Source organism: Chanos chanos, chromosome 1, assembly GCF_902362185.1.
Source record: "Chanos chanos chromosome 1, fChaCha1.1, whole genome shotgun sequence".
NCBI classification, from domain to species: domain Eukaryota; kingdom Metazoa; phylum Chordata; class Actinopteri; order Gonorynchiformes; family Chanidae; genus Chanos; species Chanos chanos.
Genome location: NC_044495.1, coordinates 34,922,211 through 34,942,637, shown reverse-complemented (window position 1 = coordinate 34,942,637; position 20,427 = coordinate 34,922,211). Strand labels below are relative to the sequence as shown.

Below are 20,427 nucleotides of genomic sequence, written 5' to 3'. Positions count from 1 at the left end.
TTGAGCAAGTGTGTGACACAAAGTGGGATCCTAGGGAAATCTTAAAATGGGTTATACTATAGTACAGAACAGTCGTATGGTCTCCAAACAGCAGGAAATCGTGCATATTTTGACTGTGAATGCTGGTATCAGTTACTCGTTTGAGCACTATTACACTATTTACTCATAGGGTTCAGGCTGTTGTACAATATTCCCGATAAAGATGCTACCTCAGTGCTCTTTAAAACACCATAAAACATGAATGCTTTACAGCAACATCAAAATTCATATCTTTGAGGAAGCTTAGTAGGAATCATATGTTTCTACTATGAAAGATCACGAGGATGACCTCAGAAACCACAAGAAATTATATCCTGTGACTGACAATAGTTTGCGGGGGGGGGTCTTGCAAGTGATTTAATCTCATACTTTTATACAGCTGAACGCACAGTTGTGGCCTGTTGGGTGGATGAGGATGCACGCTTGATTTAGCAATATTACCAAGTTGAATTTAGTTTACCAGACAAAACAAACTGAAGACTGTGGCATGGTTAAATTTAGAACTCTGTATGTTACTCAATCATCACAGAGGCCAGTCTCCTAAATAACACTAGTCTGTGCACGTGCATAAATATACACACACAGTGCCAGTATGCTCAGCAAAAAAGACAGTAAGCAAACTATGGGAAGTGATGAGTCTGAGGGGAAGTGCATTGTGACCATTTTGTTGACATTGAATGGTGCTTGATCATTTTAACCTCAAATATAGTTACATCCTTTACAAATGCGTCATGATATACAGACACACACACACGCACACAAACAGTTATACCTCTGTGTCTTCAGAATATTGTGAATACCGACCACTTTTAAATATGCATTAAGAAAATGTTGCCGCATGTACGCTTGCAAAACATTAGAGGGACAGAAGAGGGTTGTTCATAAGGAGTTTTCAGAGAAACTGAAACACATCTGTCTTTAGAGCTGGAGAATACTGACACTCCAGAAGTAATCTATGGTGTTGTATGGGACCAATGGAAAGTTTTACCTCGTGCAGTTTTATGTACCTTAGGAGGTTTCCCTGTTACACTGCATACCTTCTGATTGCACAGCCTTGTTTAGACATGAACAAACATCAGAGAGGTTGTGACAGAGCATTTTTAAGCCTTGTTTGAAGACGGGAACTTTTCCACTTGAGTAAAAATTCATAAAGTGTTACCCCATGCAAAAATATGAGGTGTGGTTTGTGTATAACCAGTCAAAAGAAATGGAATCAGTGGGACAAGATTACTCAATTCACAGAGAAGCACAAGTTCAGCATAGTGTACTAGAATAAGAAACAATGAACTGGCCTGTTTCCCTTCTCAAATAACACTTTAGTGGAACCAAGTTTACTGCTGGGCTGTATTAATTAGGTGAAAAAACTTTGCTTGTAAAAGGGAAACCAGAAGTAGGAAGGACTAAAGGATCAGTTCCCTTGTTGGGGGAATGTGTGTTAGAGAAGTCATTGACAGGAACAGAATGCTTAAAATCAGAACATTTCAAAGGACCTGAGAGAGAACCCCTAGCTTAAGAGGATAACTTAACTATTTCTTGCAAAGTATGGTGTGCCTACTAGCTTGATTGAAACATCAGAAAATAATCTCTTTCATTTTTTTTTAGAAAGAAACTTTATTTTCCAAGTTTTGATAAAGGCAGTAAAAGCAAAAAAAAAAAAAAAAAAGTGTGAGCCATCAACTTAAATGAATGAGTGTGACCCCTGTGATGTCTGTTCATAAATCTGAGTGGCTTTCTCTACAAAATACTCTGAAATACTTAAAGTCTGAAAAGATACAGAAAAAAGTAAAGAGGAAACTCGGAAGGTGGTGAATGGTACTGTCGGTTAAGTTTGCATCCAAATGAATGGAACAGTTTGCACTGTAAGGTGCTCAGTGAAAACTGAAACACTGATTCCCCCTGATTTACTTATCAGGGTAGCAGCGCAAGAAAACATCCCTCTCTCTCTCATTTTTTGAACATGAAACCGTATCAAACGTAATTTCTGCATGTGTTCTGACAAAGGTAAAACAAAATTCATCTACCGAATTTTACAAATGAAACGTTAGACGATAGACCAGGTTTTTCATTTAAAAAAAAAGTATGATAAAATGACAGGACTAGCTGGAATAATAATGACAATAAAAAAAACTTTAAACTGTAGCTGAACTGTGGCATTTTTGTAGTTCAAGCTAACTTGGTATAACCTTGGTTATACACTGCTCAGCACAAAACAAATCTGGTGTTGATTGGACAACCCTCAAAATATTATCCCAAAATAGTATACCTTACCGATTCTGGAATCTACCATATTACAGTGAATTCTGCTCACTGGCAGCAGACATTCTGCCCTCTATTCAGGACGTGACATGGGTGTTTTCTACTCAGGTTAGTCAGGGTAACAAAACAGAAAAAAAAAACATTGAATAAGACTAAGCAAAATGGCTTTCCTTGGAAATGACCATTGACACTGTAGTGCATAATTAAAAGGTCAGTCTAGAAGAGTCACCAGTTGCTATACAGAATGTTTCCACTATCTGTAGTCCATTTACAGGCTTAGTGTGTGGAGCAGACTTGGCAACAGCTGTGAGTCACTAAATGTTAATAGTAATGACTACAGGCCATAACCCACCACTACAGAACAGCCAAGCCTGGGTTTGTCCTCATACTCTCAAAACACACACAGCCCATCAGCTTACAGTAGCTACTGCAACCTTTCCTCTGATGTTCAGCACTCCAGATCCAAAACAAAGCTAGCTGAGCGAGACAGTGAAGCCAAAGCAGTGCCGTTAGAGAGGGCTTAGGATAAAGGGAATTCTCTCATAGTCTGACATTATTTCACTCAAAAAGGCTGCCAAGATCCCGCTCAGTGATATCCAGAAGTACTCTACAGGAAGTCACTTAAAATCATGGCCATGCTGACAGTATGTCCATTAAAGTAAAAAGAAAAAAAAGGCATTAACATCTATTAATGGGCATTAACATCTATTAATGGGCATTAACGGTCGAATGGAGCTACGCCTTTCACTAGTCAACAAAGCTTTTGTTTAGGTGCAATTACCTGCTCCTAATAACAGCCTAACATTTGAATCTCCTCAAACTCATAATGATGAATTCAACAAATGTTTAAACGGAGTTAATCCCCTTTTAAAAAGGCTGGGGAAAAAAGGTTTCTTAAATGACAAGAGAGAGAAAGAAAATGGAACCAAGTGCATTTTGTGTGGTGGGAGAGTGCCCCCTGTTGTAAACGATTTAACATTGCTGATGAATTAAATCTCATAGTGCAACATCCCTCAGCCCTCGCTATGACACGATCATTAACTTCTCTAATGGCACCTACCTAACTGTGACAAAAGAAGACATCTGTTTGCATACACATAGGAGGGGACCCACACCCTGCAATCGTGCACACGTCATCTAACAAAGTTTTGTCATTATGAAAATATATGTAGAGGTTAAATGAAAAATATACAATTGTTAATACAATAGTTAGCATGAAGAGTTATAGATTCTGAATGATTAAAAAAAAAAAAAAACAACAACCCAAAAAAACATGATTAGATTGTTTTCTAATTCCCTTTGCAGCGCGTCTCGTTGTCTTCTCTTGGTTTATAGGCGAGAGGTAAAGTGTATAAAAAGAAAGGCGGCCGCCTTCTACCCCAGGTGTGTTTGCACCATCACGCGATTGCCTTTGCTTCTGGCAAAAATGCCTCCCAGTATTTTATCAGCTAGAGGAGACAGGAAAACAGTTTAAATCAGCGTTCCCAGAGTACAAAATGTTCTCACAACAAGGAAAACACAAACTAGTGAAGTCTATTGGGGTACAATTCACGAATTGAATTTCACGTACTTAACTGGGATAAAATTCATTTCAGGCAGTGTTGGAAATTGTAATGTCAAAATAAAACACACATGAATTGTTTGCAGTATGCATTGAAAACAGTGCATTCTGATAGCACTTTATTCCAAAATGATCTTACCTGTTGTTGTGAACGAAGCAGAGACTCCAGATATTTCATAATATTTTTCTTGAAATCCCTGGCTTTCTCTTTCTGTTAAAAAAAAAAAAGAAAGCACACCAAGCAGATGATACAGAGACAGCACGTCCAGTGCACCCCATAACAAACAAACCACACAGACAGAGTCATACCTCAAACCTGATGACTTCTTTTCTCACTGTGGCAGACACTCTCTCAAAGTCTCTCTCATACTGGGTCACCTTGGCCTCCCACTGTTCAAAGAGACAAAACACAAAGTGAAGCTCTTGGCTCTCTTAAATGTCAAATTGGAGCACGCTTGCTGGAACATGTTTCAGGACCAAAACATGAGAGAGACAGAGTGAGAGAGAGAGAGAGAGCGAGCGAGCAAGTATGAATGTAAGAAAGTAAGAGAAATGAAAACATAACTGGGATCAAAACCAGTCATAAATCCAAATTCCCACAAAACAAAACAAAAAACAAAAAAATCCCCCACCTCTACAAATGCTTAAAATGAGTCATACTGGTCTGTGAATGAGGTTCGTTTACCTCAGCGATCTCGTCCTTGGCCTGTTGAAGCTTGTCGGGCTTGTTTGCCCACAGCAGCTTGGCCTCGGTCTCTCGTTTCCTCTGTAGCATGTTCTGTGCATCCTGCCACCTCTGCCATGTCTTCATACGCTGGTCAAAACTCGCCTGTGACAGCACACAGATATGGGGAGAGAAGAGAAGACAGACGGGCAGAGGGAGAAGGAGAGTGGCGGAGAGAGAAAGGGAGGAAGGCAGGCGGGGAGTTCAAAAGAGGTTTATTAGAGCTTAGTTACAGATTAACATTTATTATTGACGCATATTATACTAGCTGGCTATGCACAGTCTTGGAAAAAAAAAAAACAAGATCTTAAAGCAAGATCTGTATTTATAATACAACAGTAAAATCTGATTAAGATCCAAAACCGCTTTTAAATTTTTCTCAAGCAGAGACCAATGCTGTGTCTGTTAGTTCAACCAAATGAATGGCTGTGTGAGCAGATGCACTGGGTGAGAGCTTAAATAACACGTCTTCTTCTTTTTCTATACTCTTCACAAAGCATTAAATTTAATTATCCATTAAACAGAACCACATGACTGAATCCTAAAGGTCAACCAAGCACATATAAAAACACACTGCATTCTACACACTGTGGATTATCCGTCTATATAATATGAATTCATCTCGGAGTGCAGCCATACCCTGACGGCCCCCAGCAGGCGTATGTAGTCAGCCAGGAGTTCTGCAAAGATGAAGAAGTCATTGCTGGCCTGCTCAGCGTGTAGCTGTTCAATCTTATCCTCCACCTCGGCGAGCTGGGAGAGCGCACGAGACAGAGCCGTGTTGTCCTCTGAACTACCCAGCATGGCCACGCTCTTGGCAAACACTGCCGTGTTCACAGACAGCTCTGGACAAACCAAAAGGTCCATGAGTTTTCGGTTTAGCACTTTATTACACTGCATATTATAATGAGAATTAGGAAATGGCTTCAAGCTCCTATCGGTCCTCTGCCTAAAAGCCAGTCTGCCTGTCACTGCATTAAAAACACCCAATTATCCTACCCCAGGATTACTCAATAGAGTCCTTACTATCCAGTCGAACTCTGCATTACGTTTGATAGATGGAAGATGGGGGCTAAGTTGAAATCCTTGTATGGGTGGGATAAATATCCAACCGGTACGGAGTGGTTAAAGACTGAGTACTTCCACATGCAGCTTCTCTGGTCTCTCTTTTTTTGTCAATATAGATTTGTCAATTATGATGGGTTGCCTAGGCAACAGCACAGCAAAATCAGCTTTGTATCGGGTACTTAACGTACAGTAATAACTCTTCTGATGTATCTTGTCCCATTTAGTCCATAGTTACTCAAATTCTAATTCTAAAATAATCATTTCCCACACAATAGTTTAAATTGATTTTGTTATTTTTTAACAAGCGTGTATTGCTTCTGCCACAAAATATAGCCCTCATTTCAAGAACCTCAATCCGAATAAACCAAATTAACGGTCTTAATGTCCATGTGAGAAACTACAAACAAAAGCACGCTGGCTAACTCTGTGATATGAACAGATCTCCCAACAGAAATAGTGACAACTCACTGACCAGTCAGAATCAAGTGCTGAACAGCACCGAGGGATAACAGCATAATAATTATTTTGTATCCTCTCCTTACATATTATCATCTCTCTATATGCACATCTCTCTTTCTGTGCAATCTGTTAAGCACTGCCTTTCAACAGTGATCTCCCCTGTTAATATGACACTTAGACTCTTCAGGAAAGACAGAAGGGAAGAGAATCCTGACCTTTTCTGTGGTTAACCAGGGAGTCAACCATGGCATGTAGCTTCCTCAGCTGCTGGTCCTCACTCTCCACCTCCTGGAGCTTCTCCTCAAACCACTGCAGCACATCAGAGAAGGACAAATTTACCCTGACTACGCTCACCCCAATGCACACAAACAGACACACACATAAACAGAAACAAACAAAAACTCCTGCCAAGGCTTGTTGGCAGGTACACACATGAGAGATTGGTATCACTAAAAACCTTTCCAACAGCTTAAACTAAGGATGTCTTAAGTCTTAAATTCTTGGAGGACATATGTCTTTTAGTATTAAGTAAACCTTTCATTCAAGAAATACAAAAACTTGATGAATCCATAAATTACTGAAAGGAACAACTCTTAAGGAAATTATGTTTGGTATCCATGTTTTCAGCAAACAAAAGGTAAAACTGGACATGGTGTGGATAACAATCAGTTGTTTGTTTTTTTAGATTCATACAGGCAAACACAGTGGACCTGATTCTAGGAGTCTTGCAGTCCATGCTGTCACTCGACATCTTTATTGCAAACCACAAACAAGCAACACTTGTATATCTATATCCATACGCAATGGCACTGACTAGAAACAAGGCAAAACCTGTATTTCTATAGCTATAGTGAGTGGCATGGACCACAAACAAGGCAAAAACCTGTATTTCTATAGCTATACCGAGTGGCATGGACCACAAACAAGGCTAAAACCTGTATTTCTACAGCTATACCAAGTGACATGGACCACAAACAAGGCAAGGTTTGCCAGGCTGTGTCCTGCTAAACCTGATGGAGCATCAACATTAAATGGATGGACTCCTCTGGCTAGACACATCGGGGTGCCCATTAATAACCTACTTGCCAATAAATAAATAAATACATATGTACAAACATATATAAATAAATAACTGAACGAGACTGTCAACAAACAAGATCCAAGAGTCATGGAATCTTGCCCAACATGTTTAACTTTTTGTTTTAGTACAGACATCTTCCTACTTATTAACGGAGCAATGAACTGGAGTGTTGGAATGGAGGGCTAGAGCAGTGTTAGAATAAAATGTTATTTTAGTTGTTAAGTAACAATTTTTTATACATGATTACTCACCAGCGTTTACACACAAGACAATTCAAGGACACTGGATCATTTAAGGATGCACCACTTCCCACAAAAGGAGGTGGTTAAGGGCATGTTTTCATTTTAAATCAGTGGCTTAGCCCAATTCTAATGAAACAAACATGATATGAAGATTTGGTACGTGCAGCCACTTACAATATCAGATTCATTCATCTTGATGGTCATCTTGCTGACTGCATCTGTGGCCTTGTTGATCATTTTTAAGAAACCAGCCCCACTGAGAGCCTGTGTGCTGACTGCCCTGGGGAGCTGAAAAACACACACACACACAAACACACACATACACACACATACATACAAAAAGTGTGCTTAAACACAAATGCATTACAATTTAGAAACTTGTGGGCTTCCTGTGTGATTACAGGCACATATGAGATACATGAATAAAGAGAACTAAGCAATCAAGAATTGCTTATTGCTTATGCTTATAATACAGAGAAGAAACAACTTTGTGAACATGTCACACACATCGTTTACACATAATACGACCAGTCAGTGGCTGCAACGCTGGTGTTTGCACACGGCCCTCAGAGGGCATGGCATAAAACCACTCTCTCTTAAAGAAAACCTCTTTTAAAAGCAATCTGTCAGCTGATAAAGGACAATGTGCCCAGTGGGAATGGTCCTGACTATATTAACGCCACAATAAAAACACCAGTCTCTGGCTTTGTAGTAATTAGAATAATTCAAACAATAGAGCAGGAGGAACAGGATATACCAATGAGACAGTCAGGTGAAACATTATATCTAATTCAACATATTCAGGTCGCCACACCCTGCTGAGGAAAAAAAAAAGAAATGAGAGACCAAACAAACGAATGAGCAAAGGTAACCTACCTCATCTCGCTCTAGGAACTCTCTCACATCTGGGTCCTGCAAGAGCGAAGGGTGAGACACCACTCTCTGGAGGTACCTATGTATGAGAAGAGCAGATACCGTTATAAATCTTTAAAGTGTTAATGACCAATGGTTTGAATTCATTTTACTGGTCCCTCCTTATGATAAAGGTCTTTGGTTAGTTCAAAAAGTAATGCTCTCATGTTCAGAACCTAATGTTCAGGACATCCGAGTGATTTCACATACTAAATGTAGCTGTAGCGCTATCTAGTACTAAAGATTAACTGCTGTACAGTAATACAGATTGCCATGAGGGTATGGAAAATAAATAACTACTTTAGCTGACTCAGTGGTCACTGCTTCATGTACCTGTTAAGGTTTCTATGACATCAGCAAAAAAAACCTGTAATCTCTTTGTCACCATATGACAAGGTCTGATTCCAGTACCAACCCCAGATTACCTACCTCTCCAGGGCTGCCCTCCTCCTCTCCACAAACTCAGCAGATGATGGGTCCTCCTTCCCAACTTTCACCTTGGTCATCCCTGTTAATATCCAATCAGTTCACACCAATCAAAATGAAATTCTGTTTATTGGAGGAATCCCTGGATTGAAATCTTCACTGAATTTGATGTAAAAAGGCAGCGGAATGTTCATGCAAGCCTCACATGGCCACATCCCTTGCCACTGTTTACCTTAAAGTGATCAAATCTGAGATGAGCCTTTCATTTGAACTCTTTATCACTTAAACTTTACAGATAGGACAAAGTATTTTTCCAGGAAAGTCAAAAATATGAAGCTCCAAACTTGTTAATATAACGAATGTATCCATTTGGCAAATAAAATGTCAACGAAATATAACAGTAGTACCAAACATTATGGTGAGTAGTTTCACTCCGTGATTGCATTGTAAACACTAAAAAGGATCCTCACCCAAAATGCTTTTCTCAGGCGGTGGGGGCACTATGTAACCATTCTGCGAGTGTTTCTCCGAAAGCTTCTCGTACAGCCCCAGGAAATCACTGAAGCGTCTTCTTACTGTAAAGGTCTTATTTCTGAACATAGGCATGGTGGTCTGGAAGAGAAATAAGACCACACAGCCTGAGACACATCTAAAATCCTACAAACTGCAGAGGGGGTCCACTTTTGAGACAACGGATGTAAGACATCAGTGTACGGAGAGAAGTCACAATGACTAAAAAGAGTGTATCATAAATGTCTTATGATTTAGCTCTTGCAGTCTTCAAGATGGCACTCAGAAAACAAGTTCATCATATAAAAACATTTACACAATTACATTTCTATTATTTGGATTAGAGGCCTAATGAATGTGTAGGAACGGGTAGTTGTGTACCTGTGTGGACACTTTGTAGGCCATATAAGCATTCATACCATCACCTGTAAAAGATGACATACAAACAGAGTTTTTCCCTTCATGCTTGACATACATGAAATCATTTCTGCTGAATAAGAAGGAAAACTATTCCAGACAAAATGAACCCATCTAACAGAAGCTGTTCTGTTAATTTTGCCTGCGAGTTCATCAAGTTAAAGAAATTCTGTGAGGGATGTGAAACACGCAGTCAGTGATCGGTGGCATTACTGAACAGGAACCAGGCAGATGACAGCCCCACAGTGCTGCTCTTTTTTCACTTAGCGAGTAGGGAAAGAGGAAAAAACAGGAAATGAAAAGCTGCTGCCATCAGGAGAAAGGGGGAAGCCAGTGATTAACTGTCAGGGTTTCTGTTCACCGCTCAGAGATCACCGCCATACTTCCCCATATGTAACAGTTAAAACAGCAGGTGACCGTTAATTCACTAGTACACTGAAATAATCCCAGAGGCATGACAAACTTAATGTCTGAGCAGAAAGGAATCTTAAAAGGTCCATTATTTTACAGAAATAACGGTAAATTCTCAACAAGTTTTGTGATTAAAATGCCTTAAGTAACTGAAAACTATCAGAATTTCTTCTAGTAGACCAACTAATTGCTGTATATTAGGTCACCTAGAGTCACCATCTGGTGGTGGCACACAGAGGTCATAATGTGTCTTTGTATCACCTAATGGAAATATTTAAACACACAGGTACTAATTACATATGTATTAAGCTGTATTGTTTTTAGCTCTCACGTATCCTAAGAGATCAGCTGAAACGGAGCACAGCTTTTCTACATGTTACTCTACCTGATGCCAAACAGTGATGACTATGAAAATGACTACATGTTTCTACAGAGACTCAACACAGATTCCACATCTTACAAAACTGTACTTATGTTTAACAAACTTCTCATATTATGTATCTACAATTTGTAATTTTGTCAACCAACATTAGGTGTAGATCTACAGTTAATTTTAGGCGGTGACGCACTGAAACCACAACGATATCACAGATATCATACCACAGGAACGTACAACTCTGTTTAACTTTGCTTTGTATCTCTAGTGCTTGTCAACCTGCTTTGTGGAGTACTGACAATTAAAATGAGCAAGACACACTTGCAATGCTCATTCCTCTCAGGCATTATGACTCGCAACAATCAATAAGAGGTGTCAGTCTAAAACACAGTTATAAAAAAAAAAGCTGGACTCACCAACTTTCTCTGGGTTTGTCACTGAGATATTCAACTCAAATTTGTCCTCACTCTCCTCCTCCTCCAGCTGTAACAGGACAGAGAACATCATTTACCAAGCGTCTTCTGATTCATCTCAAGACTGTACATTATAATACATACCTAGCTTTGTTCTGTTACGATGCAAACAATGGTAAACTGTAAAATCGCCCTGGTTCAGACGTTGAGGTTAAAGGGATGTAAACTGGAGATCCAAGCTCTTTCCAAACAGATATAACACAGGGGGTGTTCAGACGCTGAAGACTGATTTATACTTCTGCGTAGGCTCTACACGGGGCCTACACCATAGCCTACACGAGTGGTCTACACCGTTGTGAGCATTTATACTTGTGTGTTAGTGTGTCTGCGTCGCTCTGTAATTACATCGCCAAAATGCTAGTTCGCAGTGAGGTTTCTATGCCATTGTGTTGAGTTTCTTCGTGCATTACAAACGATGGGAAGAATAACGTTAAATAAAAAGTCGGAATTCAGTCTTTGCACTATCTGTAAAACAAGTTTTGCGTTCAAAAGAAGGACTAGTTTCTAAACTTTGGGGGACAAACAAATGGAGTTCTCAAAATAATGAGCGCTCAGTGGTGTGTGTGACCATTGGACCGATTGAGGCAGAAGGAGGGTGATGCTACCAAGCGGAACAATCACAGTTGTTGTGGTCTGTTTCGCCGCACGTCGCAGTTACATTTCTGGGGAGGTGCATATCAGGCTACGGTGTAGGCTATGGCGTAGGGTACGCGGCTATGCAGAGCCTATGCCGTATCTACGGCGCAAATTCGACGCAGAAGTATAAATTGGCCTTAATGAATTAAGCTATGCACAAGGGCGTGGCTGTGAAAAGGCACAACACTGTAAATATGGACAAAACTCAGAGATGGTAGATATGATCAACTAGCAGGGAATAGTGAAATGGTGTCACACCTCCTCCAGAGTCTTGGGCTGGGGTTTGGAAGTGCTCGGTGTCACTGAAATGGATGGTGCAGATGCTGAGGGCTTGGCCACATCTTGTTTCTTTCGCTCTTTCCGAGGACTGTCCAGAGAAAGCTCTACAGTCGCCTCTGACAGAGAAAAATTATATGAGAGAGAGATGGGGGGGGGGGGGGGGGGGGGGGGTAGAGAGAGGGAGAGCACTATTAGGCTTGATCTCATGATCAGTTATGCAGACAGTGTGACTGAAAAAAGCTAAATATAACAGTGAAATCTGGGCTTTTAAAACATTAAATATTCAAATACAATTAACTTGAGAAAACAGATCAGATCATTCCTTACAGTGAAATAAGCAACATTCCACATTTCTGGTAAGAATGGAATGACCCTGTGAACTGTGATGACAGCACCCCATGTCCTAAATAGCACATAAAACCAGCAGAAAGCTGATGATATCATTTTTTAAAGCCATCTGTGCAAGGCCACGTCACTAGACTTACTGGATGTTAAACTGAAATGCAGACTGTGAAGGAAACACAAGCTGACTAATGGGCTGAAGAGACAGGAGGGCTAAACTGCCAGCCTGGGCCTCATGTCAAAATTCAAAATCAAGTGAAGGAGAAGAAGAAGTAAAGAAGTGCTTTACCAGTCCCACACTAGAGCAGTGAGCAGTGAAACACAGCCTCTGTATTTAACACATCCTAACACGCACAGGTGAGCACACACACTAGGAACTAGGAGCAGTGGGCAGCCGCAGGCGCCCGGGTACCAACTCCAGGTCTTTTTGCTAGGGGCCTCGGTCAAAGTCACTGACAGGACTCTTAATCCTAGCATAAATGTCTTTGATTGTGGGAAGAAACCGGAGCACCCAGAGGAAATCCATGCAAACACAGGGACCACATGTAAACTAAGAAAAACTCTGATGCAATGCTAACTAAAAGTGAAACCTATTAAAGTCTAATGACAGATTCAGATGGAAAATAGAACTGCTCATGTGTAACTGACGAGCTAACTGTGTAACTAACCTTTCCCCTTTCCAAAACTACTTTTTGGGTCTAATTAACTGCTAGACTATTGTAGCAAAAAGGGTATGTGATAAACTGTCTGAAACATGAAGAACCTGGCAGACATGATGACTTCCTTAATCGACATGCGTGTGTGCCACAGAAAAAGTCATTTATAATCTTCCTTCATATTGGCCTATTTACTCATTACATACTACATACTTAAAAACAATAGTTTGTAAAAATTAAAAAATAAAGAAACAAACCTCCATGAACTCTAATTCATCTGTGAATGTGCCTCTGTGGGTAAATGTTACAATCAGCTGTCAAATATGGGTGACTTGATTTGATCAGAGAAGACTGACTTGGATTCGAGAACATTCAGACTCTATTGGATTACAGAGTTTGACAAAATCATGTGGTTAGATTAACAAGGTTTCGTGATTTGTGTAACTGAGGAAGGCAGTAAAACCGCAAACACAAACATATGTAGCAGGGAAAACAAAATGTACCCGTGCGCACACAAAGACAGACAGACAGACAAAGTAGAGAGCTGGCCCTGAACACAGCACCACAAACAGCCTTCAACTCTGGCTGTGCAGCCAGCCTAGTCCAAACTTCACAGAGGTTTGGATTACTACTGCCCAGGCCAAGCCTGTTCAGAAGAGCAAACACACACACACACACACAAACAAACACAAACGTGTGTGCGCGCACACAAAGACACGCACACAAACACAAACAGACACACACAGAAGCCTAAAGGTCATGAAAGGATATTTCTGGTTCAGTTTCCCTCTTCCTATGAGGAGGGACATAGCTGAGACAGCCCTTTCCTTATCAGGTCCAGATGAGAGAACACGCTAAAAGTGCAACTGAATCACAGTCTCAGGAGACAGAATTCAGTTCAATGAAATTCCAGAACCAAGAAAGGTGTTAAAATACTAATCGTATCAGCAACATTAAATAATAGTACATCAAATAAATACATTACATTTAATTCGGTGAGATATCTGTTCTGTATACCCTATACAATGGGATTACATTGAACTTCACACAAATGAACAGAACTATCATTCCAATTTGATTCCAATTCTGTCTCCTAAAATGGTATTTCCCATTCCAATTCTCTGCTTGAATTGAAACTGATGAATTCATTCATGAATGGGCCCCAATGTTGATCCTAATACAATTCTCACCATGCACTTTACAGCTGGAGCAACACTGCGACAGAGAATAGGGAGGAAAAGAGGTGAATCAGATGTCATTCACATCTACTGCACACGGTTTGGGATTCAGTTATTTGGAGAACTAGCTAAGTAAAACTAATTGAATCCAAGAATATCTAGACACTTGAACATTATTTCAAGTTCAAATGAAGCTGTCATATGCAATCACAACTTCAATGCCTTCATACAGAGCTGTCATACCTGCAAAGATATCTTGCTCCTCTTCGTCAGAGTGCACCCCATTCGTCTTTGAACTAGCACTGACACTGGGTTTAGTCGCTGTGTTGATAACTGGAATCAGGGCTTCCTCAGTGAAAATGTCAGTTGGAACATCTTTAGGCTGCTCATTCTGTGGTTTGCTGACTACATCACCTTTTGCTTCGGCAAATATGTCAACCTGTGGCTCGCTGAAAATGCTGCTCTGAGGCTTTTTTGCCATAGCACCCAGCGGCTCTTTAAACAGATCATCATCGTCATCAGGAGAGTCCCCAAACAGGTCAGTTGACGGTTTAGTGGCAGTGTCACTTTGTACCTTACTAGGTGGTTCCTCAGTGACTTCCTTATGAGATTCTTCAACGATGTCCTTCTGTGGTTCTTCATCGGCGCTTTTTAATGGTTCACTGATGGCACTGACAGGTTCGCTAATGACGATTTCCTCCTCAGGCTTGCTGATTTCAGTCCCCAGTGGCTCCTCTGTGGATTTATCTAATGGTTCCTCCTCTGTGGGGTTATCTAATGGTTCCTCCTCTGTGGGGTTATCTAATGGTTCCTTCTCTGTGGGGTTATCTAATGGTTCCTTCTCTGTGGGGTTATCTAATGGTACCTTCTCTGTGGGGTTATCTAATGGCACCTCCTCTGTGGGGTTATCTAATGGCACCTCCTCTGTGGGGTTATCTAATGGCACCTCCTCTGTGGGGTTATCTAATGGTTCCTTCTCTGGTGGGTTATCTAATGGTTCCTTTTCTGTGGGTTTATCTAATGGTTCCTTCTCTGTGGGGTTATCTAATGGTTCCTCTATAAGGGCAGTCACTGATGCACTGTTTGAGTAAATGTTGGGTTCATCAGTGGATTCGCCAACAGGTTCATTCAGTAGGTCGGCTGTCGGCTCATCAGAGGCAAGCTCTACCTCAGTAATGTCAGGTGAAAGTTTGCTGGCAGTTTCACTCTCTGTTTTGTTGGAGGCATCGCTTAAAGGATCGCTAAGAGGTTCGGGTGTCGAGTCACTAAAGAGGTCATTTGGTAACTTGTCGGTACTTGTCGGCAGAGGAGGGTCCATCTTCGAATCAGCCATGGTCTGTGAACACAAAAGAAAGGACAAAATTCAATGAAAAAATTATTTAAATGAGTTTGTCAGACTTGAAAAAATAACAACAAAGAAACTAACACATCTGTCAACCTAGAGGGAACACATTCACTGCTTTAGCTATTTGATTTGAACTGTTATTAAATCAAGCTTTACCCAAAAAAGGCCAGACAGTTCAAACAAAACTTTCTGAACATAACAAAAAATCAAAAAATGTTTAAAGTGAGAGACTGTTTTTAACAGGACAACATTCTCACACAGAAGCTGCCTTGAGCTGCTTGTTCAGATAGCTCAAAGTGCTCTCTAAGGAAAAACATTTGAAGCTCACATGATTAGGGGCTGAGCTAGCTTTCCTACAACTGAGCTGGACACAGTGAACATGTCTGCCAATGGGAAACCACTTTTCACAAGTACTACAACAAGGTATCATGCCATTCACTTGATGACGCAGAAATTCATCCAACCACAGCTTTCAGGGTTATCTGCCATGGCAAAATATACTATTATTATCAATCTAAGATTTAAAAAAAAATTGTTGCAAACCATTAAACTTCTTTCAGTTATAAGCTGAAGAAACACGACCAGATTCTGCAAAGCAGCATGAACGGAACAAAATGACCAACCATATGATACTACAGGGTACATTTTCACTTCCTCAATATTAAGCTATGTGAGCAGACGTGAAGTCATTTTGGATGATACAGGTTATTTTTTTAAATACCCTGGTATTCAGAGCGTTTCTATGGTGTATACAATTCAAGGGAACTGGTGAATTGCATATTAAACGCAGAATATAGCCATAGAGATTAGCAAAATGGTAATCAACAATATTTACATTAACTTTGGCATGTCATGCCATTTTTATTCCAACAAAATTCGGTGTGCCGGAAGTGAGAGTAAGGTAGGAGGTTATGCCACCAAATTATCTTAATGCCAAGTAGAGCAGTTTACTGTTATCATAAAACTCGACAGACAACTAGTCAAATAACAAGACCAGAACATCGTGCTTATCACAAACAGTAGCTACGTACTGTATGGGCGGCGGAGGAATACTACCTTCTTTCTTTACTAAGCACTGTTAAAAAGTAGAAACCTAACGTAATAATTTTAAAATGTAATTATCTGTACGTATGCTTCACGTTCCGAATAAGTGTTTGGTAAAGAAAAAAAGAATTGTAGATGACAGACATAGATGATTTGTTATAAGTCGTTAGTGTATTGTAAAAAATCAGTTCTATGTGAAAATAACACTTTCCAACATCTGTACTTTGTTCATCTATCAATTTAGCTACCATCAAACATCAACGCTAACTACACAGCGTTAGCTAGATGGCTGGAGAGCGCTTTTTGATGACAGCGTCACGTATACCATGACAGTAACCAAACTGTGGCACAGTGTACGCATCTTTATCACCCGTAAGCGAGTCATGTTCCACTATAAAACTGCACAAACATGAGTTCCATTAAACACACTGGAAACTCAATGGCTTTCCAGGAGGGAAAAGTTGTAAAGAAATACAAGCTATCTGTAAACAGCAAGCCATATATTCTAGCTCTGCACAAGGTGGCTGGCAAAAGTGGGCTGCAACCCTTGAGTTTAGCTAACGATAGCATAAGTTTTCGTGGCTAGCTAATATGCTACGCAACATAAATAACTGCTAAACGGACAAAGAACATGCAAGAACGATTAAATAAAATAGTTGGCTCACACTGCCAGTGAAAATATCCGCTCCTTCATCACTGTCCTCATTATCAAAGTCGGGTTCTAGTTCCTGGTCCTCTGAGTCGGGAAAGGGAGGGGGACTTCGTTCAGAACTGGCCGCCATCTTCATTCAATCTGCAGCCGACAAGCGAAACGACAGTACCATAAAACTTTGTCAAAGACGGAAGGCACAAAACTTAAAAGGGAAAACGAGTGTGACACCACCTAATGGTGATTGTGTCAAATTGCACTATATTTTGGTTCAGTCGTGATATGGGCTGATAAAAATGTACATTGCGCTACATGTACATAACTAAACACAAAGCACATTTATAGTGCACAGATGCTGTTTTACGTCCCGACTTGTAAGAGTATTAATATACGCATGATTTTTAGTTTTATATCTTGAAATTACAAAGATTCCCACTGTGCAGAGCTGATAATTGTAATGCAGTTTTAGAACGTTGGCTGGGTTGGCATCTTATGTACATAATACATTCATGAGACTGACTAAACTGATGACATCGTGATGTGCATTATGTACACTGCGTACTAGCAGAATTCCGTGTGCCGGAAGTGAGTATAAGGTGGGAGGTTATGAGCTTTTGTTCCTCCCCATTTTTCGATCCAACGGGCGGTGTTATCATCACATGACAGCTGTTCATGTCAAAGTCTACAACTAAAGATTTGATTGGTGTAGATAGGAACGGTCAGCGGACCAGTGAGAGTTCAGTATGTTTGTTGACACATTGACGAACGCTTAAGAATTCTGAACAGCAGGCTTTAAACAGTGACTTAAAATCATCAAGGATTTTGTAGTTTTTGTGGGAACGATGCTGCTCGCAAATTTGCGTTGTCTCGGTTTGTTTTAAAAAGCCTCCCTCCCTTTCATATCCAATGTCTCGACGAAGTCTTAAGGAGACGAATGAAGATACCGTTCGGTTGCTCTCTGCTACCTTGGACTCTCCGGATCCCGACTCAAATGAGGAAGGTAAAATACAATAGTGACTTCATATAGAATTGCTTAAGCCAGATGTAGCCAGCGGATTTTTCAAGTCTGTGGTTGGAACTTCTTTTTTTCTTATGCATGTTGTAATGGACTGTGTACGTTTTTTGTTCGAACACGCGGTTTGTAACACTTTTTAAACATATTCACAGGTGACGTTATATTTGAAAGGATTTCCTATGGAGTAAATGGTGGTGAGAACCAAAGAAAACTTTCTCATGAGGAAGCCATAGAAGAAGCAGGTATTACTTTCAGCACGTAAACGCTTTTCAGGCTTCGTTAAAATTCCACTTTAAATTTTGTTACATTTTTATCGCCTTACAAATGCCCGTCATCTTATCCGTGTACAGTTCGTTGTTAGTTTCACTGAAATGCACACAGGTTCTTTGAAGATATGCTTCCCTCCAGTAAACTCTGAAATTTATCGTCATATTAGTTGTAAGCAGTTTGCACACTGACACATGACCATGCATTGTAACTTTACACCTTATTCACATAGGATTTACTGTACAGAATGAAAAATAATTTAGAACAGTATAGCAACACTTGTAAGTTGCTTTTTAAGTTTTTGGATTATTCATATCAACATATATGTTGTAAAGCAAATCTGCATAGAATATTAATTAATTAGTGACTTAAAGACCATGTTTACCCCTCTCATTCATCTCTCCTTTGACTAGGTTTTGGTTTGTTTCATGGTCTGCTGCTGGTGGTGTGTGGATGGGCCAATGCCAGTGATGCAGTGGAGATACTCTGTGTGTCCTTTCTTCTGCCCACTGCTCGCTGTGATCTGCAGCTCAGCTCCTCAGACATGGGTTTTCTGTCTGCTAGCATCTTCCTGGGTACCTACCACTGATCATATTCACAACTTTTTGTATCTTCTCAGCTTCGGTCTTGCTGCAAATTAAGTAATCTCATTGTGTCTAATTCTCAGCCAGTCTGTAGTGAGAAATGCTGACATGATCATACCACATAACCATGCCTAACCAGTTATTGCTTAGTTTCACAATAAGCATTACTTACTCAGTGGATACAATCATGTGCAGGCTCCTGTCAGCATAGGACTACTGATAAAAGTGAAGCAGGCAGAAATGAAGTCCTTGCTCACAACTATGGGTTGTCAGAGAACAGGTCCAAGAAAAGAAGAGGAGGGGGTCTCCTACTGGAGATTCTTCATTTTTGACTATTAAATCCTGAAGTTTATCTACCTGAGAAGTCCCTTTTTCTGAAACGCCCCAGGAGTTCCCTACATTTGTTCAGTCAGAGATCTAATTGACTTGGATGTGCTTCTTTTTAACCACTGTACATATGAATTGTTTGTGGAAATTGCAGTTTGCTTCTCCCAAAATGAGAGAAGATGTCTTATTTAGTTAGAACCAGTATTTTGGCACTTTATGCCACAGTAGGTTTTCTGTTCCAAACACAGTTGGTGAAGAAATGCAAACGATGTATAGAGATGTCAGTCAGGTTTTATAATAATTTTTTAATGATTTCTTACACTTGACTGTCTTGAGTGTGCATCTTCTCTCCTACAAGGTGTGGAGACGAGTTTAATATGCTACAGATCAAGTGTTTTTGTAGTTGCCACCATCTAGACTTGCCACCATGTCAAGACTTTGTGATTATTAGTAATGAGAAACATCCCTGGAATGGTCTTTTGTGGGATTCATTGCACTTTTTTAGTTAGAGCTATTGTGCAATAAGGTGATAAGAGGTAAGGGTATGAGAGAGTTTGTAAACATAATGAAGATAAATCTTTATGTGTTCTTTGTCTTTGCAGGTATGATGGTGGGTGGTTACGTTTGGGGTTGCCTTGCTGATCGGAGAGGGCGGCAAAGAGTTCTGGTTGTTTCTCTAACTGTGAATGGCGTATTTGGTGCATTAGCAAGCTTGGCCCCCAGCTTCTGGCTGTTTTTGCTTTTGCGTTTTCTCAGTGGTGTAGGGTAAGCAAGTATTTCACAGGAGTGTGGCTGGGACATTCTCAATGTCCATGGCCCTAAATGTGACTGAATTTCTATGAGATTTAGTCTTTTTTTCCTCTTCTTTTTAGTGTGGGCGGCTCTATTCCTGTCATCTTCTCATATTTTTCTGAATTTCAACCACGTCTGCGGAGGGGTGCAATGATAAGTGCGCTGGCCACGTTCTGGATGGCAGGAAACATTCTGGCAGCAGGTAATCTCAGTTCATGCCATCAAATTCTTGATCCAGGGACGGCTATAGTCCTCCAAGAGCTGTTGCACATATTAATTTCTTGCTTCTTTTTTAATTGAGGGAAGTGAAAGGATCTACATGCCTAAATTGCTCTGTCCCAAGCATAACTGTAATCAT

The 20,427-nt window shown here is 40.3% G+C and overlaps 2 protein-coding genes across 2 annotated transcripts in view; one reads left to right on the top strand and one right to left on the bottom strand.

The window, feature by feature from the left end:
- Window positions 1-1,625: 1,625 nt before the first annotated feature.
- Window positions 1,626-17,217, bottom strand: snx1a (sorting nexin 1a). Its single transcript, XM_030771372.1, has 15 exons — window positions 17,101-17,217; window positions 14,290-15,382; window positions 11,850-11,986; window positions 10,899-10,965; window positions 9,660-9,703; window positions 9,239-9,380; window positions 8,772-8,850; window positions 8,307-8,382; window positions 7,605-7,718; window positions 6,323-6,416; window positions 5,220-5,425; window positions 4,542-4,685; window positions 4,166-4,246; window positions 3,996-4,067; window positions 1,626-3,743 (listed from the first exon to the last, which is right to left on the bottom strand). The coding sequence occupies exons 1-15, from the start codon at window positions 17,215-17,217 to the stop codon at window positions 3,693-3,695; spliced, it is 2,517 nt and encodes an 838-aa protein (XP_030627232.1). The 3' UTR covers window positions 1,626-3,692.
- A 652-nt stretch (window positions 17,218-17,869) lies between these two features.
- sv2 (synaptic vesicle glycoprotein 2) overlaps window positions 17,870-20,427 on the top strand; it is an 8,407-nt gene continuing 5,849 nt past the window's right edge. Inside the window, exons 1-5 of the mRNA XM_030774366.1 lie at window positions 17,870-18,084; window positions 18,252-18,341; window positions 18,780-18,941; window positions 19,880-20,042; window positions 20,150-20,271. Of these exons, the coding sequence (XP_030630226.1) occupies window positions 17,991-18,084; window positions 18,252-18,341; window positions 18,780-18,941; window positions 19,880-20,042; window positions 20,150-20,271 (631 nt within the window). The 5' untranslated portion in view covers window positions 17,870-17,990. The remainder of the gene's footprint in view (window positions 18,085-18,251; window positions 18,342-18,779; window positions 18,942-19,879; window positions 20,043-20,149; window positions 20,272-20,427) is intronic.

Bases quoted from the DNA above. Each gene is read 5' to 3' on its own strand.
- snx1a (XM_030771372.1), bottom strand. From the start codon at position 17,217: ATGGCGGCCAGTTCTGAACGAAGTCCCCCTCCCTTTCCCGACTCAGAG. The intron at 10,966-11,849 runs GTGTGACACCAT...GTCCTGTTACAG, and splicing joins AGCCCAAGACTCTGGAGGAG to CTGGAGGAGGAGGAGAGTGA. The intron at 6,417-7,604 runs GTAAGTGGCTGC...GATGTGCTGCAG, and splicing joins AGATGAATGAATCTGATATT to TGGTTTGAGGAGAAGCTCCA.